At 54.1% G+C, this 18,814-nt stretch overlaps 1 protein-coding gene across 1 annotated transcript in view; it reads left to right on the top strand.

The window, feature by feature from the left end:
• The window catches only part of CPD (carboxypeptidase D), a 626,198-nt gene that overhangs the window by 280,505 nt on the left and 326,879 nt on the right, over positions 1–18,814 (top strand). The window contains exon 8 of the mRNA XM_078680013.1: positions 11,995–12,104. Within this exon, the coding sequence (XP_078536139.1) occupies positions 11,995–12,104 (110 nt within the window). The remainder of the gene's footprint in view (positions 1–11,994; positions 12,105–18,814) is intronic.

Below are 18,814 nucleotides of genomic sequence, written 5' to 3'. Positions count from 1 at the left end.
TGTGAATTAATGAAAGCTTCCAATACTGGAGAACTACAGTTACAGGTAAGTAACTTGTTTTCATATCATCCATTGTAGGATCAATGGCATCCTGTATTTTTATGGTTCCTCATGCCAAACTTCATATGAGACATCTAAAACAATGCTTATAAGACCATTGGAATTAGTTCTGAAGCAGCTTAAAGAAGTTGTTGATGGTACAAGTAGGAAAAAAACCTTCAGCTCGCTCCAAAACACTGCTGTTTATCACTATTAATATATCCTCTTCCTCCACTCTGACTTCTCACAACCCTCATTCTACTACTATGATCTCCCAGATAACCCTTTCTAGACTTTTACCTCTTCTATCCCTTCTTTGACTCAGCCCAAACTTCTTTTTACTACCATGATCTCCCAAATAAAACCTTCTAGACTCTTCCCTCCTCTATCCCTTATTTATCCTAACCAATCCAACTAACAGACACCACTCTAATGAACAGCTTATATTTCCCATACTAATCCACTTTCGGTTCTTCAGTACCGTGCTACTCGCCGTAAACTACTTCAACACCTCATCAGTGGTAGTAAGCGAAATATAATAACAATACAGTACAGTATTAGAATACATCCGACAATCTAGCTTTAGGTACAGGACTGCCAAAATGTGGTTGTGTAAAAATCACAAAAAGTTGCTGTGTTTTCCTAATAGTATATGCGTGCAACAAGAGCTGCCTTTAAACCAATGAGAACCTGGGCAATTGACCATTATCAAAGAGAACAATGGTTCTCATTGTGTCATTCATAGACTCATTCAAATACAAAATAGAAGAATAGGGCGTGTCATGCCCATTGTTGCAGGAGACAATGACGGTTAGTGGGACCATACTCTATTGCTAGCAGTAGGGATCTCTTATACCTGTACTGATTGCTGTTAATCTTCAGGCCAGTCCGAAAAATAGATTAAACTTTAATAAACATAATAATAGAATTCCCACTCACTGGGGACGATCATCTAGTTTACCTTTCCTGTAAAAACAGAATGTTTGTTTCATGGGGTACTAACCGTACAACACACCAGTGCTAAGTTTCATTATCATTCTCTCTGTCAGAGGATGTGATTTCTAGTAAAGGGAAGCAGCTTTGAAATTCCATTCTTCTCTTGCTGCCTGGGTATGCTGCCACTGACTGAATTGAGCACTGCTTTGAGAAACCAATGGGTTCTCTGCAGAGTTAATGTGGCTTTTTGGTATTTATTAATAAACCCGCTTTACTTAATATAGTGTTGGGTGTGGCCAAGACATGAATTTGACTCAAGTGAGCTGCAACCAAGGTTAATCATTTTATTAATACTCTTGATCTGTAGTTACTCTGAGAGGAGGAACTTTGAATTGATAATGTATCCCACTAAACACAAACCTTATGTACTGGTGATGCAGCTGATGCATAGTGATGGGGAATTATGCATCTTTTAATCAAACATTTTCATATAGTCTCCCACACTAGCCTTAGTAGAGGGATGACATCTTGCAAAGTGACAACCTTGAAGGTATTCTGAGGTTATGTAGTAGTTTAATGCTCTCAAATCCAATACAGATTGCAATATTTTGTCCTTTTTCGACATTTTAAAAGTCACTTCTTGACTCTTTTGATGTCTTGGTACAATCTTGACAACTCCTTCGGGTAGAAAAGTTCTATACCACCTCTAACAGTAGTCTGAAGTGATTCTTGTTGCTTTTCTAGTGGCAACTTTGAAGGAATGGTATGAAAATCAAAGCCGTAACCGTGGGCGATGGTGGATAAGACACTGATCACAGTTTATCCTCTCAATAAGGGCCTCACTGTTTGCCCCATAGCCTATCATGCCCCACAGGTGACAGGTCAGTTCATATTTACAGAAAATAGGAGTATCCTGAGTGTATAAATGAAAATTACGTATACCTTGTTCCAGGGAAATTTTGTTGTGACTATCATGAGGATTCCCCTGGAAGAGAACTAGGACTACAAGTGAGTATGTAACTTAACTAGTGGATCGTCAACAATATTTAAAAGCATTGACCAGAAGAGCTCATCTATTCCACAAGAGGAGGACAAGAAAGGTTCCAAAAATGTTCTTCGGGGAAGCTTGCCATATTAGGGCATCGACCCTTGGGTCCGAATACAGACAATATTGTCTTGTGACTGTGTGTATAAATCTCCATAAGGCAGCTTTATAAAGCTCTGAAACGGGTACATCCATCAAAAAGGCCTCTGCCGCAGCTTTTACTCATGTAGAATGTGCTTTAAGTCTACAAAGAAGAGGCTTAGCCAGCTGGTAAGACACCAGCCATCTAGAAATGTATTGTTTCATTGTGGGTAAACCTGTCATTACATGGCCATAATTTACAAATAGATCCTCTTATCTTAATCCTGTTAGAATTTTTAGAATTTAATAACCCTTTACATATCCAGTGTATGAAGAGCTCTTTCCGCTGCAGTTTAGGCATCTGGAAAAAAATATCATTAAGTAAACTTTCTGATTGGTGTGAAAGTCTTAGACCGCGTAGGAAGAAAATTAGGAGAAGTTCGCATGATTGCTCTGTTCTTGTGGAGCACCGTATTGGGGGTAATGAGAGAGTAAGGCCTGTCCTGTACAAAGAATGCAGTCTTAAAAATATGTTGTAATGAAGCTTTATCAGTGGGTTAAAAGGGAGTTCTCCTTAACCTGGAAAATACTATACTTAGTTACTAAGGAGGAGGAGAAGGAGATCTAGTGGAAAGGAACACTTTCCTAACCCCCTCTAAGAAATCTTTAATCACTGCCATTCTAATGAAAGAGATCTGCTAAGGAATCGCCAACGCTTCCTGCCATTTAGAGAGATTGCTGTTGTTTTGAATGAACCAGACATTTCCTCTTGATGGTGAAAGTTATTCTGGTTGAAAGATATGTTGCCTCTCACAAACTGTCCATACAGTCCTTTGGCAGATTTAGATTTCCATATTGTTAGAATTCAGGAGCCAGGGCACCAAGTTCAATGATGGATGCCTGGGATGCAGGACTTGGCCCGACCTTGTACAGGAGATCCTGTCTACATGGCAGCGTCCTGTGCAGATATAGCAGATACATGAATCACAACCGTAGGGCCATTCTGGCTCTATCCTAATCACTCTGGTATTGGAATGATAAAGCTTGATCAGAATACAGGGTATCAGCAGAATAGGCGCAAATGAATACAGAAATTTCTTTGATCAATCCATCATAAGGGCTTTCATTTTCGACCCTGGCTGGTAGACTATGGAGGTGTAATCTGGGCATTTTTGTTTCTTGCAACTGCGAACAAATCTATTTGGAGATAACCCCAGTCTTGGTAGATGCTTTGCAGGACGCTATTATTGAGAACTCAGCTGTGTCTTGTTTTTTAAGCTTGCTACTGTGTCTGCTTCTGTATTTTGAATGCCTGCCGGGTTAACAGCAACAATGTAAATGTTTCCTGCTATTAACCATCTTCCGATGGCTTGGAATTCGAGACAGAGGACTGGAATTAGTCCCTCTCCATTTGTTCAGTTAATACATTGTTGTATTCTCCATCTGAAGAAGTGAGTTTGTCATGAACAGAGGAAGAAATGATTTCAAAGCCAGGGGAATACTCTTAGCTCCAGCAGGATGATAGAATAAGTCTTTCTCTGACCATGTGCCTTGAGTCTTTAGGTGACCTATGTGAGCTCTTCATCCTTTTAGAGACAAATTTGTAACTATTGTTTGAATAGAAAGGTCCTGATGGAGAGGGGAATCTGCGGCTAGGAGTCTCTATCAGATTGTAGGATTTTACATCCCCTTTAATGAACATGTGCCATAGGGTCTGATGTCTCCTCTCTCTCCAGCATGGCCTGGGAAGGAGTCTGCGTTCCCCCACAATGGTGTGAATTGGGATGGGAACCTTGTCAGGCCTTGTCTAGAGTAAATATCATTGCAGACGTTTTTCATTAAGGCTCCCTATGCCAAAGACAAACATTCCCCCGGTGTCACACATATAGGGCACAGTCTGTGTGCAAAAAGGAAGTCACTATGGCTTTTCTAGGAAACATTCCCATAGCGGGTATTTGTAGCTGCCACCTGGTCTTCCATCCACACTTCAATAAACATTACTGTGTTTGATATTGATACCAGACAAGAGGCGTTAGTTTAACAAATTGTACTTTAAACTTTGTTCACAACGTCTTCTGCTTGCATGCCACCGCATTAGGGATTTGGGTCCTGCTCTATACTCCCAGTTACACATACTGCAAACCCCAAACTTTACATGCTGTAACGATTTGTTTACATATTGCAGAACTAGATTCACATGCGCCCTGCCTACCTCTCTGTATACAAGCGTAGTCGAACACGGTATAACTAGGGCTGGGCGTAGTGCCACTACGCACACTACGCGTAGTGAAGAAAAAAAAATGTGGAAAACGGAGGCGCGTCCTGGGGGTCCGTGTGCCCTGGACAGGGGTCCCTCGTGCCTGGGCAGACTCCCTGATCTCCCCGGCCTGGTTGGAGCCCCGGAGCCCTGCAGCCACGGAGCCCCGGAGCCCTGCAGCCACGGAGCCCCGGAGCCCTGCAGCCACGGAGCCCCGGAGCCCTGCAGCCACGGAGCCCCAGAGCCCTGCAGTCCCCGAGCCCTGGAGCCCCGGAGCCCTGCAGCCCGAGCCCTGCAGCCCGAGCCCTGCAGTCCCCGAGCCCTGGAGCCCCGGAGCCCCAGAGCCCTGCAGCCCTGCAGCCCCGGAGCCCTGCAGTCCCGGAGCCCCCGAGCCCTGCATGCCCGGAGCCCTGCAAGGGCAGGCTGGAGCCCCCCCGCAGAGGCTCGGAGCCGGCAGATTGGCGTCATTTCGGTCCCGGCCATCTGGTCGCCCCTGCCATCTGGTCGCGACCAATGCTTTCCTATAGGGCGACCAGATGGCCGGGCTTCCCTGGAAGTCCCGATGAGGTGCCATTTGCCTCCCGGATCCCAGGCAGGGCTCCAGGAGGTAGGGCACGTTTGCGCCCTGGGTCCCCTCTGTCACCTTTAGTGCACAGATTACAAGAAAGGGGGGTAATTTTCCTCCGGATTACTAGGGACAATGGTATGCCCGGACACCCTCCCAGGATAGCGGTGCCCTGCCAGGGACCAGATGGGCTGTGTTCCCGGGCAACACCTCCCAGGCGTCCGGGGCTCCCTCCTCCGGCCCGCGGCGTGGGAAAGTACCCCGGAAGGGCTCCATGGGTCCTGGGCCCTGCAACCCCGAGCCCTGGAGTCCTGCAGCCCCCGAGCCCTGGTTCCCTGGTTCCCTGGTTCCCTGGTGCCCTGCAGCCCTGCAGCCCCCGGAGGCTCGGGGAAGGCAGATTGGCATCATTTTGGTCCCGGCCATCTGGTCGCCCCTCTCCCCTCGGCCATCTGGTCGCCCGCCATGCTTTCCTACGGGGCAACCAGATGGCCGGGCTTCCCTGGAAGTCCCGATGAGGTGCCATTCGCCTCCCAGATCCCAGCCAGGGCTCCAGGAGGTCGGGCACGTTCGCGCCTAGGGTCCCCCGAGCCTTGCGGTGCGCACTTGTTCCCAGAAAGAGGGGTAGCCTTCCTCCGGATTACTAGGGACAAGGTACTTTGTGACCCCTCTTGGGCTGGCGGATCCCTGCTGGGGACCAGATGGGCTGTGTTCCCGGGCAATACCTCCCAGGCGTCCAGGGCTCCCTCCTCCGGCGTGGGAAAGTACCCGGGAAGGGCTCCATGGGTACTGTGCCCTGCAGCCCCGGAGCCCCGCAGCCCTGGAGCCCCGCAGCCCTGGAGCCCTGGAGCCCTGGAGCCCTGGAGCCCTGGAGCCCTGGAGCCCTGGAGCCCCGGAGCCCCGGAGCCCCGGAGCCCCGGAGCCCTGGAGCCCTGGAGCCCTGGAGCCCTGGAGCCCTGGAGCCCTGGAGCCCTGGAGCCCTGGAGCCCTGGAGCCCTGGAGCCCTGGAGCCCTGGAGCCCTGGAGCCCTGGAGCCCTGGAGCCCTGGAGCCCTGGAAGGGCAGACGGGAACTCTCCCGCGGAGGCTCGGGGCAGGCAGACTGGTGTCATTTCGGTCCCGGCCATCTGGTTGCCCCTCTCGCCTCGGCCATCTGGTCTCGCCCAATGCTTTCCTATGGGGCGACCAGATGGACGGGTTTCCCTGGAAGTCCCGATGAGGTGCCATTCGCCTCCCAGATCCCAGCCAGGGCTCCAGGAGGTCGAGCACGTTCGCGCCTAGGGTCCCCCGAGCCTTGCGGTGCGCACTTGTTCCCAGAAAGAGGGGTAGCCTTCCTCGGGATTACTAGGGACAAGGTCCCCTGGGACCCTTGTCGGCCTAGCGGTCATCAGCCGGCAGCTAGGCGGGCCAGGATGCCGCCCCAGACCTGAGTCCGTCCCTGGGACTGCAGTGTGGCCGGGTGCCTGGGACGGGGTGCAGAGGGCCCGGGGAAGGCTTCCCCTGCGCCCCCGGGCCCTGGGAGCCATGGCTGGGTCCAGTGGCCGCGCCGGACCCCGGGTCGGGTGCTAGGGCCCTTGGCCCTGTCCCCCGGCCTGCCGCACTGCCAAAAGCCCGGGACGGGGTTCCGTGGAGCCTCCCCGTGCTTGACCGGGTTCAGGAGCTCCGTCCGGGGCCCCTGAGGGCCCCGGGGACTGTGGCCTCCCCACCCGGGGCTCTGTCCTGGGTCCTGCCGCGCGGCAGGGTGCCCGGGACGGTGTCCGGCAGGCCCGGGGAAGGCTTCCCCTGCGCCTCCAGGCCTGGGAGCCCCGGCTGGATCCAAGGGCCACGGCGGGCCCCGAGTCGGGTGCTCGGGCCCTGGGCCCTGTCCCCCGGCCTGCTGCACTGCCAAGGGCCCGGGTCGGGGTTCCGTTGTGCCCGGGCAGGCCTCCCCTGCTTGTCAAAGTGCCTGGGGGCCCCGGGTCGTAGGGCCTGTCGGGGCCCCTGGGAGCCTCCATGGCTGGGGCCCAGCTGGGGCTCTGGGCCTCCGGTCGGTCATGCCGCGGAGCCCGCTGACTCCTTCGTTGGGGCACAGGGTGTCCAGACGGCTCCTCTTTCGTGCCCGGCCATCGGATCCCCTTGGCCATCTGGTCGCCTGCCATGCTTTCCTATAGGGCGACCAGATGACCGAACTTCCCTGGAAGTCCCGATGAGGTGCCATTCGCCTCCCGGATCCCAGCCAGGGCTCCAGGAGGTCGGGCTCGTTCGTGCCTTGGGTCCCCTATGTCCCCTCGGGTGCACGGATTAAAAGAAAGGGGGGTAATGTTCCTCCGGATTACTAGGGAGAGGGTCAGTCAGACCTCCAGAGATTCTGAATCAGGGGAAGGCAGCCCTGGGGCCTGCCCGCCGGGGCCCCCAGGACACTCCTGCCTTTCAGCTTCTTGCCGATGGACCTTTTCCTCCGAGTTTGAGGGGGATGGTGTCCCGGGGCCCGCCTGCCAGTGGCCCCCAGGGGCCCGGGGACGCTCCTGCCTCTCAGCCCTTTGCTGATGGTCCTTTTTCTCAGAGTTTGATCAGGCACAGACCTCCGTGAGGTCTGACCATGCTGAGAGGGGGAAGGCGTCCCGGGGCCCACCCGCCAGGGGCCCCCAGGGGCCCGGGGACGCTTCTGCCTCTCAGCCCCTTGCCGATGGTTGTTTTTCTCAGAGTTCAATGGTCGTTTTTCTCCGAGTTTGATCAGGCAGACTTCCATAAGGTCTGGCCATGCTGAGAGGGGGGAAGGCATCCCGGGGCCCGACCGCCAGGGGCCCCCAGGGGCCCGGGGATGCTCCTGCCTCTCAGCCCCTTGCTGATGGTCCTTTTTCTCCGAGTTTGATCAGGCACAGACCTCCGTGAGGTCCGGCCATGCTCAGAGGGGGAAGGCGTCCCGGGCCCGCCCGCCAGGGGCCCCCAGGGGCCCGGGGACGCTTCTGCCTCTCGGCCCCTTGCCGATGGTTGTTTTTCTCCGGATTACTAGGGGCAAGGGTATGCCCGGATACCCTCCCAGGGCTGCGGTCCCCTGCTGGGGACCAGATGGGCTGTGGCCTGGAGCCCTGCGTGGGCAGGCAGGAGCCCGACCGCAAGCGAAGGCCTCGGGACGGGCAGATGGGGGAGTCCTTTCGGTCCCGGGCATCTGGTCGACCCTCTCCCCTCGGCCATCTGGTCGCCCGCCATGCTTTCCTATGGGGCGACCAGGCGGCCGGACTTCCCTGGAAGTCCCGATGAGGTGCCATTCGCCCCCCGGATCCCAGCCAGGGCTCCAGGAAGTCGGGCACGTTCGCGCCTAGGGTCCCCTGAGCCTCGCGGTGCGCACTTGTTCCCAGAAAGAGGGGTAGCCTTCCTCCGGATTACTATGGACAAGGTCCTCTGGGACCCCTCACGGCCTAGCGGTAAGCTGGCAGCTGGACCGGCCAGGATTCTGCCCTGGCCCCGGGTCCGTCCCTGGGCCTGCCGCGTGGCAGGAAGCCCTGGATGTGGTGCGGGAGGGCCCAGGGAGGCGTCCCCTGCACCTCCGGGCTCCCGGCTGGGTCGGGTGCCCCGTCTCTGGGCCCCGTCCCCCGGCCTCCCCCTTGCCTGAGGGCCCCGGGGAGGGCGGCCTCCCCACCCCGGGCTCTGTCCTGGGTCCTGCCGTGGGGCAGGGTGCCCGGGACGGGGTCCGGCGGGCCCGGGGAGGCTCCCCCTGCGCCTCTGGGCTTGGGAGCCCCGGCTGGGTCCAGGGGCCGGTCTGGGCCCCGGGTCGGGTGCCCCGGCTCTGGGCCCAGTGTCCCCCCGGCCTGACGCACTGCCAAAGGACCGGGAAGGGGTTCCGTGGAGCCCAGGGAGCCTCCCCTTGCCTGGCTGGGTTCAGGAGAACCATCCGGGGCCCCTGCAGCGGCCCCGGGGAGGGCGGCCTCCCCACCCCGGGCTCCGTCCTGGGTCCTGCCGCGGGGCAAGGTGCCCGGGGAGGCTCCCCCTGCGCCTCTGGGCTCGGGAGCCCCGGCTGGGTCCAGTCGGGGCCCCGGGTCGAGGTGCCCCGCCCTGGGGCCTGTCTCCCAGCCTGCCGCACTGCCCAAGGCCTGGGGAGCCTCCCTTGCTCGGCTGGGTTCAGGAGCCCCGTCCGGGCATCTGGTCGCCCGGTCCCCCTCGGCCATCTGGTCGCCCGGTCCCCCTCGGCCATCTGGTCGCCCGGTCCCCCTCGGCCATCTGGTCGCCCGGTCCCCCTCGGCCATCTGGTCGCCCGGTCCCCCTCGGCCATCTGGTCGCCCGGATCCCCTCGGCCATCTGGTCGCCCGGATCCCCTCGGCCATCTGGTCGCCCTGATCGCTTCGGCCATCTGGTCGCCCGCAATGCTTTCCAATGGGGCAACCAGATGGCCGGACTTCCCTGGAAGTCCTGATGAGGTGCCATTTGCCTCCCGGATCCCAGCGAGGGCTCCACGAGGTCGGGTACTTTCGCGCCATGGGTCCCCTCTGTCACCTCGTGTGCACGGATTACAAGAAAGGGGGGTAATTTTCCTCCGGATTACTAGGGAGAGGGTCAGTCAGACCTCCGTGTGGTCTGGCTATTCTGAATCAGGGGAAGGCAGGACCCGGGCCTGCCCACCGGGGCCCCCAGGAGCCTGGGTACGCACCTGCCTCTCAGCCCTGCTGCCGATGGGCCTTTTTCTCCGAGTTTGCTCAGGCAGGCCCCCCGCGAGGTCTGGCCATGCTGAGACAGGGCCAGGCAGCACCCGGGCCCACCCGCCGGGGCCCCCATGGGCCCGGGAACGCACCTGCCTCTCAGCCCTTTCCCGATGGTCCTTTATCTCTGAGTTTTTTTCCACAGTCCGACCTCCCATAGGTCCGGAGGTTCCGATTCAGGGGAAGGCAGGACCCGGGCCCGCCTCGCGGGGCCCCCAGGGGCCCGGGTACGCACCTGCCTCCCGGCCCCTTCCCGATGGTCCCTTTTGTTAGGAGTTTGCTCAGGCAGACCTCCGTGAGGTCCGGGGATGCCAGGAGACTTTTTCCCGGCTGTACTATCTGATCGATTGGGCACTCTGGGTCCGTTTAGGGATGGACTGCTTGGCCAGCCTCGGCTGTTGTTTCAAGCAAGGAGCTTCCACCCCACATGGACCGTCCGACTCAAGGGCCTGCCGCCTGGCGGGAGGCCCCTTTGAACCCAGCAGAGCGAAGGCCGAGCGGCCCCGGCAGCTCGTGCCCCCCAGTGGTCCGACCCGAGCAGGTGGGGTCGGTTGGCCCCAGGCCCTCGGATGCTGCTGCCCAGCAGGTCCGTCGGGCCCCGCGCGCCACACCGTCACCCCTCCCTGCCCAGCACGTTTCCACAGCAGATCGGAATGACCGTTCCGAGGGGTGCCGCCGCCGCCAGGCTCCGGCACCCCTGCGTCTCGCTCAGGCTGCGCCTCGGCCCGCCTCTCCCTCCCGGGGGAGACGGCTGGGCCTGCCGGTGCCCATGCGACCGCACCCTCTCCGCACCCCTCCGGCGAGTCCCTCCCGCCCAGGCGGGTGGGCTCCTTCCCCGGACAGGCTCCCGAGAGAAACGGAGGGGCGCGTGAAGGTGGCCGGTCGGGGAGATGGGCACGCGGCTCCCCCCACCCCGTCATCAGGTGAGGCTACCTGGTTTATCCTGCCAGTAGCCTATGCTTGTCTCAAAGATTAAGCCATGCACGTGTAAGTACACACGGCCGGTACAGTGAAACTGCGAATGGCTCATTAAATCAGTTATGGTTCCTTTGATCGCTCCATCTGTTACTTGGATAACTGTGGTAATTCTAGAGCTAATACATGCCGACGAGCGCTGACCTCCCGGGATGCGTGCATTTATCAGACCAAGACCAATCTGGGCTCGCCCGGCCGCTTTGGTGACTCTAGATAACCTCGGGCTGATCGCACGTCCCCGTGACGGAGACGATACATTCGGATGTCTGCCCTATCAACTTTCGATGGTACTTTCTGTGCCTACCATGGTGACCACGTCCTGCAAGCCGTCAGAGGGTCCGGGCGCTGGGGACGGGGCTCCACCGGGGCCCGGGGAGGCTCTCCCCGGCCTGGCTAGGGTTCGGTAGCTGGGACCGGGCCCGGGGCTTGAGCTCCGTCCAGCCGGCCGGGCCTGGGGTGCGTGAGCCCCCCCGTCCTGCAAGCCGTCAGAGGGTCTGGGCGCTGGGGACGGGGCTCGCCCGGGGAGGCTCTCCCCGGCCTGGCTAGGGTTACGGAAGCTTGGACCGGGCCCGGGGAGCAGGTGTGGCTGGCATCATCCACTACGCTGTCAGCGCATAGTTTTCCGCCCACCCCTAGGTATAACACATTCAAAAAGCAATTTGGGGGTATTTCAAATTCTCTTACTACACAAAGACTTTAATTTCACTTTGCTTTTCCATACGCACCTGCCTTTTGAGGGAGGAAACGCAGTCTGAATAGTGCGTCCTTGAGCATTGTATGTTTCAGGGGAGATATTAAGAGTCAACTCAAAATTGTAGTTTCTTAGAAGAAAACGCTTTTAATCGCCTGAGCCCAACACTAAATAAGAGGAATTAGACCTGCTTGTGGATCTACTGTACTTAAAGCTGCACACCGAATGTTACAGGTAAGTAATGTTTTCCCTATTGGGACATAAGGAAAAAAACCAAAAGTAACTTTAAGCACCAACTAATAAAGGGACACCTATACATATATAAAGCACCGCTAATTTAGTTGGCCATATCTAATGAGTGGAGAGGTATAGCAGAAACTGACAACTGGCTTATGGGTCAAGTAGTGAAATTGTACAGGAAATTGTGACGTAATGGGGCGTGGAAATGTTCGGAGAATGGAAGCAACCATTTAGCTTGATAAGGTGTTATGATAGCAGAGTGCATCACAACGAAGTACATTTCAGGGTGGACAAACATCAATAGCCAGAAAGAACCCTCGCCTAGGCTACAATACAAAGTCTGCTTAAGAAAAAAATCAAGATTAAAGAATTTGAAATGACATTGTCTTATTAGTTAGGAACTACCTTCCCTTCGAAAACTCCTATATATTTTTGTAATTCATTTAACTGTATTGCCTTCATTGCATTTTAACAGACTTTTTGCACTAACTTTGTAGGCTCTTTGGTGGTCAACTACCCATTTGATGATGATGAGCAGGGATTGGCCATTTACAGCCCCTCTCCGGATGATGCTGTATTCCGCCAGATTGCGCTGTCTTACTCCAGGGTAACTTGATTTTTGCATAACACGTTTAAGATGGCTACATGCTTTGTGCTGTCCTGAATTTGAGGTTCAATAGATTAGCAGGTCGGAATGTCTATAATAATACATCTAGCCCATTTATTTGGAAATCTACTAATCTCCATGCATCTTGCCTACATGTGTCTATCAGTTTTTACCACTCAGCCTGTTTGTGTCATTATGTACTGTGGTTCTGATTCTTGCTATGTACTGCATTTCTTGTTGAAATGTTATTTTCTTGCAGTAGCTCAATTGTTTTGTGTCAGTACTTTTAGCACACAATAAACTCAGATCTGCATGAATTCTTTGGTTCTAGCACTGGACTTAACTTGCCAACAGCCTGACAAATGTCATGCAGATTTGTTAAACAGGAACAGTTATTAACCTATGGAAAATATTTTGTCCCACTTTTAAATCCTCAGCCCCCGTCAACCGATGGATCTGCGTGAAGCCTCCTTAACCCAGGGATAGCTGAACATAGTAAATGTCTGCAACGTGTCATAAATATTCATCATATAATGTCAGTCATTAGCTAATTATTTTCTTAGCGCCCCACCTCCTTTTTAGGTGTTATCAGAGTGAGCATATGCTCTCGATGGCAAGACTCTTGTATTCTATAATGGGCTTGTAACCAGCCCATTGCTTGCTGTTTGTTTGCAGCGTTGCCACTCTTCTTTTCTGCCTTCTAATTAGGGAGTGCTTGCCATGCGTCACTTCTGTTTTTTGTCTGCGGTGCATAGGTCAAGCACAGATTAATTAAAATTAATTGGTGTCACTCCACCTCTGACTTTGCGATTCAGGTACTATTTCTTTGTTTTAATAAAAACAAACGCTATGACGCATTCAACACTGGCTGTCATAGCGCTCACTCACCTCATTCTGCTTCTTCTCTCCCTAACCTCCCCCATCTTATTTCTCACTCCTCCCACTCTCCCTGCCAAATCCCGTTGCCCACCCCCCACCCGATTGCCAAAGCCTGTAGCTCGCCCAAAGGCAAGACAATGGTGGAAGGGTGTCTGCATTGTTGGCAGGATTTCTTTGTGCAGGAAGGGACACCTTTCTGCACAAAAACAATCTATGGAGACTTTTCCTCTTTTTATCTTTGCTGCACATAGAAAGAGTAAACAATTGAGGATAAATAAAGATATTTCACTTTGTTACGCACCTCCTGGGGCGGCGTCTAGTTTTTGACACATTATCAGGTTTACAGATCATTGTAAATCTGGGAATGTGTCAAAACCCATGGGTGTCGCGTGGGAAAAGCCACCACAATGCCTAAGGAAAAGCCCCCCTGACGTAGTGTAAGGCAATACAATGGCTTGCGCTGCGTTGCCGTACACCATATCGAGGAGACCATGAAAAGCCACGCAAAGTGACTTTGCGTGGCCTCTTGGATATCTGTCTGCACTCTCTACAACCAGAGCGTCATAAAAAGTGACGCATCGGAAGCGTGAGGGTGTTGTAAATAAGCCGCTATATTTTGGAAGCACCATTTTATCATAAATCATTTGGCACATTTTGTAGTGGTCGATCTTATACTGTGTAAAATTCAAGTATAAAATAAAGACTTGCATATTCATAGTGCTTTCTGTCACAGGCCGTGACCTTTTAGGACTAAAAATACACATGTCACTATTCTCCACTGCACCAATCACGATTTAATTATTTGGCTCTCTGGTTTCACACAGATCTTTGCAGTGCATTAACTAATAGAGGTTTTATAATGTACTGTTTTGCATTTCCCACTGAGTAACCACATTTATTTATTTATCAATCATTGAAGCTGCCTAATATATATATGTAGCTACCCGACTGTGAAAGACCAAAAAACAAAGAATATTTTGTTTTTAGCCAGGCCTTTGACCTAGCCCCCATGTTCAGACTCTCGGGACCCTCCAGCCCCCCAAAACATGACCGATGTCAACAGTAGCTAACTAATATAACTAGGAGTCAGTTTTTGCTAAAATAGAAGCATTTATTTTTATAATGTTTAAAATAAAAACCATTTTAGAAAAACAGTATGAAGGAAGATTAAGGGACCACTTTCTACCCAGGAATTAAAGCATACTACTTGGACCTTATAGTTCATCATTAATGATTGTAATTGGTATGTTTTAATGATGATGAATGATGTTGAGCTACCTCCAATTACATGCAGCTGTAAATGCCAAGCCATCAGAATCCCATGATATATAGCATTGTTTTCCTCAGATGCCGGGCAATTATGTTGCAGCTCATACATTACAGTTATTATTCCGAGGAACACTGGGATTATGTGATTGTGTATCCAAAGCGTTTTAAGCATATTTATAGATTCCGATGGATACATCTGACTGTGGATTCCTCACCTTATAAATATCCCCTGCGCCAGCATTCAGTGGAAACTTTTTCCTAGCTCTCTACGCCGACAAGGTCATCACAATGCCATGGCTCCGCACGCTGCTCCGTATGACGTCACTGGAGCCATAAGAGGACCATGTCGGCGTGATGACGTCAGTTCCCTTTTTTCCACGCTGTCGACGCTAACGTTTTTTTCTCGGATTCTCCATACTTTCGACTTGATACTTTGTAATTTTGATTGTATCTTTCTGTGTTTTTTGACATGTCTGCCCCGAGGAAGTCGGGCTTTAAGCCCTGTAAAGAGTGCAGGGTCACCCTCATGAGGACTGTCTGTGGTATTTGTCGTCAGATTACGACATCGAGGGCTGTTCTTTCTGCAGAAAGATGATCCCGAAGGCTCTGAAGGAGCGGGATGCCAAGTTGTATATGGCTACGGTGAGAAAAGAAAAAAGGGGTCGTAAAAGATCGAAGTCAAGGTCGTCGAGATCGCATGACTACAAGAGGCAGCCTAAGAAGAAGAGGCATGCACCTTGGCGCCGTTCGCCAAAGGCAGTGGTTTCGAGGTCTGCTTCTTCAGCACCTCGACGTCGAGATAAGGACTTAGTCTCTCATTCTCCTTCAGTGTCTCCTCAAGTGACTCCGGTTCATTCACCATCTTACAAGGGGACTCCGGCACCGTCGCTGAGATTTTCACCGTCTCCTGAAGGTGTGTCGAATCTGGCTGATGCTGAGGTTCTTTAGGCTCTTGCGGTTCCGCCTGTGGCTACGGTGGCTCCGACTCCAGAAGTTCCTCGTTTGGACCTCGAACCAGCTCAGTACCCACAATTTCCGGCGCCGGGTACGGATCCATCGCATATTTTTTATGCGATGTATGGCATGTTTAACAGGGCCTCATACTTCTCTGGTGCACCTTCGGGTCCCATGGGTCCTATGGCTTTTAATTTGGGTGTGCCTCACCAGTATCCACAGGCCCCCTTTATGTCATTCATGCCAACGACGCCGTCCGGGCACTGACGCAACAGAAGATGCGCTTGAGGAGAGAAGCGCAGAGGTTGTTAGAGGAAGAGCAGGACCAGGCTGAAGAGATGGAGGAAGGTGAAGTGGATGATGCAGAGGATATGTTTGAGGGTTTGTGTGAGGCAAGTGGACTTGATATTTCGCCGGAGTGGGACTTTGCTTCACAGAAGGCTTCCTCCTCAAAAGAAGCACCCTATCATACAGTGATCAGGAAAGTTGCAGAACTCTTGGTTCTTCAGCTACCTATGGCTGAGTATAAGTCTATTTTTCTCAAGGAGGTGCTTCATTCTTCGTCCTCTGTGGTTGAGCCACTTTTACCGTTCAATGATGCCTTGACTGAACCAATCCTTGATGTGTGGCGCAACCCTCTTTCTTCTCCTGCAGTGTCAAGGTCGGTGTCCAGAAGGTATAGGCCTGCTCCAGGGGATCTGGTGTTCTTTTCATCTAATCCCTCTCTTGAGAGTTTGGTGGTGCAAGCTTCTTGTTCCAAACAGTCCACAGGTGCTTTTCCGCAGGCTCCTGCTGACAGGGATTCCAAGAAGTTGGAACAATCTGCAAAGAAGGTCTTCTCATCTGCTAGTATGGCTCTGAAGTCCACCAATGCTACCTGTTTGTTGGGTAGATATATTCATGCCCTTATGGACTTTGCCAAACAACTTCCTCCAAAATTGTCTGCGGAAGATAGGGGAAATCTCAGTGAGATGCTGGCGGACTCTCAGGCTGCGGCTCGCCAAGTCATCCAGTCTGGCATAGACACAGCAGATTCGGTTGCCAGGGTGGTGGGTTCATCCATTGCAACAAGAAGACATGCATGGTTGAGGTCTTCTGGGTTCTCTCCCGATGTACAGGCTGCCTTTCTCGATCTACCCTTTGATGGGTCTAGACTTTTTGGAGAGAAAGCTGAATCTGCTCTGCAAAGATTTAAGGACAGTAAGGCCACATCGAAGTCTTTGGGTCTGCAAACTCAGGCAAAGGGTTATGGCTATAGAAGATACTGTGGCTTCGGAAAGTCTTCCTTTTGAGGTTTCAGACAGCCACAGCAGCAGCAACGGCAACAAAACCCTTTGTTCAAGTCCTATAGGGGTAAAGGCAGAGGTCGCCTTCGTGGAACTGAGCGTCAGCCTTCTTCCTCCTCAACCTCCCCAACCCCTCCTGGTAATGCAGGAAAGCAGCACTAGGTCCGCCATCCTGTATCATCCAGGTCCCGTGGGAGGCCGGCTTACCCATTTTCCACAGGATTGGAAATTGATCACTTCGGACTTTTGGGTTTTGGATCTGGAAGAAAATGGGTATGCCCTCCCCGCCAGGGAATTCCCTCCTCCTTATCCTCCTTGCCAAGAGTTTTGCATGGTGGATCATTTACTTCTCCTTCAGAAGGAGGTTTTTGTCCTGGTACAAAAAGGTGTGATGGAGGTGGTTCTGGAGCAGGAAAGGTGTCAGGGATGCTACTCTTGGTATTTCCTGATTCCCAAGAAGGATGGCAGGTTACGTCCTATCCTGGACCTCCGAATCTTGAATCTGTTTCTCAAGCAGGAGCGGTTTAAGATGCTCACCCTAGCGCAGGTTCTTCAGGCGCTGCAACAAGAGGACTGGATGGTGTTCATCAACTTGCAGCATGCGTATTTTCACATCCCAATCTGGAAGTCGCGCAGGAAGTATCTCCGGTTTACGGTTGGTTCGCAACACTAGCAGTTTGCGGTCGTCCCGTTTAGTCTAACTACAGCACCTAGAAGGCTAGACGAGAGCGGTCCCGTAAGCGGCTCGAGCTCAGGCAGTCACCCCGCGCCAAGGGAGGTCCCGGTCCGGACGGAGGTCGAGGGACCGGTCGTGGGAGCGGAGCCATCATAGCTCCGGGAGTCGACATCACTCATCCGGGTCGAAGTCGTCAGGTAAGCACAAGAAGTAGGAGGAGGAGATCGAGCGGTTCCTCATGGCCATGAGGTCCCTCTCTCATCCGACGGGTTCCGCGGCGCCTTCGGGCCCCGCGGACCCGTCTGGGGGTCCTAGCGGGTCGGCGGCTCCGGCCCCGACGCCGTCGGGCGCTTCGGCTCCGACGCAGCCGGCGCCTCCGGGCCCGGCGCCTCCGGGCCCCGCAGGTTCCGGATCCGGGTCGTCGCCGGTGGATTTAACGACCTCCCCGCCGCCATCCCCTAGGGTGTCGCCACCGGCGCTGTCCTCGGGCGGCGCCGTCCCCGATGCCTCACTCGATTCGGTTCCGGCGCCGCAGCGGCGCCGCCCGGTGACGATTTATGACGCCGTTCGGAGAGTTTACTTTCCATGAACCGGACCCATCCTTTGTTGAACCTGCATACCAGGAGATGGGTGATGAGGAGGATTGGGAGGGGTCTGAGGACCCTCTGGCACGTGAATGCCAGTCTCATGAGGACTGGGCAGGTGAACTTGGGGAGGCCAGTGGTATAGACACTTCGCCTGACACTGGCTTTGTCTCGCCTCCTACCGTGGCTACGGAGGAGGGGGCAACCTATAGTGTGGTGTTGATGAGGGCAGCCAAGGCCTTGGGCCTTGAGCTCCCCGTCGCGGCCGTGAGGACTAATCTCCTCACCGAGGTCCTTAAGCCGCAGTCATGCTCAGCCGAGCCTCTGCTGCCGGTTAACGAGGCCTTAACCGACGTTCTTCTGCGCATGTGGTCCAAGCCCGCTACGGGTTCGCCCGTAGATAGGAACGTGGCCAGACGCCACCGCCCGCCCCCCGGCGACCCATGTTTCCTGTCCACCCACCCCACCCCCGAGAGCCTGGTCATCCAGGCCTCCAATTCCCAGACCTCATTCCCGTCGGCCCCGCCGGACAGGGAATCCAAGAGGTACGAGCAGTACGGCAAAAAGATCTTCTCGTCCCTTAGTCTGCCTCTTGGGCCGCTACACCCACTCCCTGTGGGATACGGTTGCGGAAATGCTGCCAGAGTGTCCGCTGGAGGTACGGGCCAAACTCGGCCAAGCCCTTGTGGAGGGCCGGGATGCAGCCAAATATTCTATTCGGTGTGGTCCAGATACGACCGACTCACTGGGCAGAGCGATGGCAACGACGGTGGCGGTCAGACGCCACGGCGGTCCGACGCCACGCCTGGTTGAGGTCCTCCAACTTTTCGGCCGATGTCCAAAACACTTTGATGGACATGCCGTTTGATGGCCGTCGCCTCTTTGGCGACAAGGCAGACCATGCACTTGAGCGCTTTAAGGACTCCAGGGCTACGGCCAAGTCCTTGGGCCTTTCGGCCCCGCGCCAGCAATCGGCTGCTTTTCACTCCTTTCGTGGCCATGGAAGGGGTGCTCCCACACGTGCTGCCAGCCACGCTCCGCAAGGTAATACCCAACGTGGTG

Source organism: Lissotriton helveticus, chromosome 3_1 (assembly GCF_964261635.1).
Source record: "Lissotriton helveticus chromosome 3_1, aLisHel1.1, whole genome shotgun sequence".
Classification (NCBI taxonomy): Eukaryota; Metazoa; Chordata; class Amphibia; order Caudata; family Salamandridae; genus Lissotriton; species Lissotriton helveticus.
This window is presented reverse-complemented; position numbering and strand designations above follow the sequence as displayed.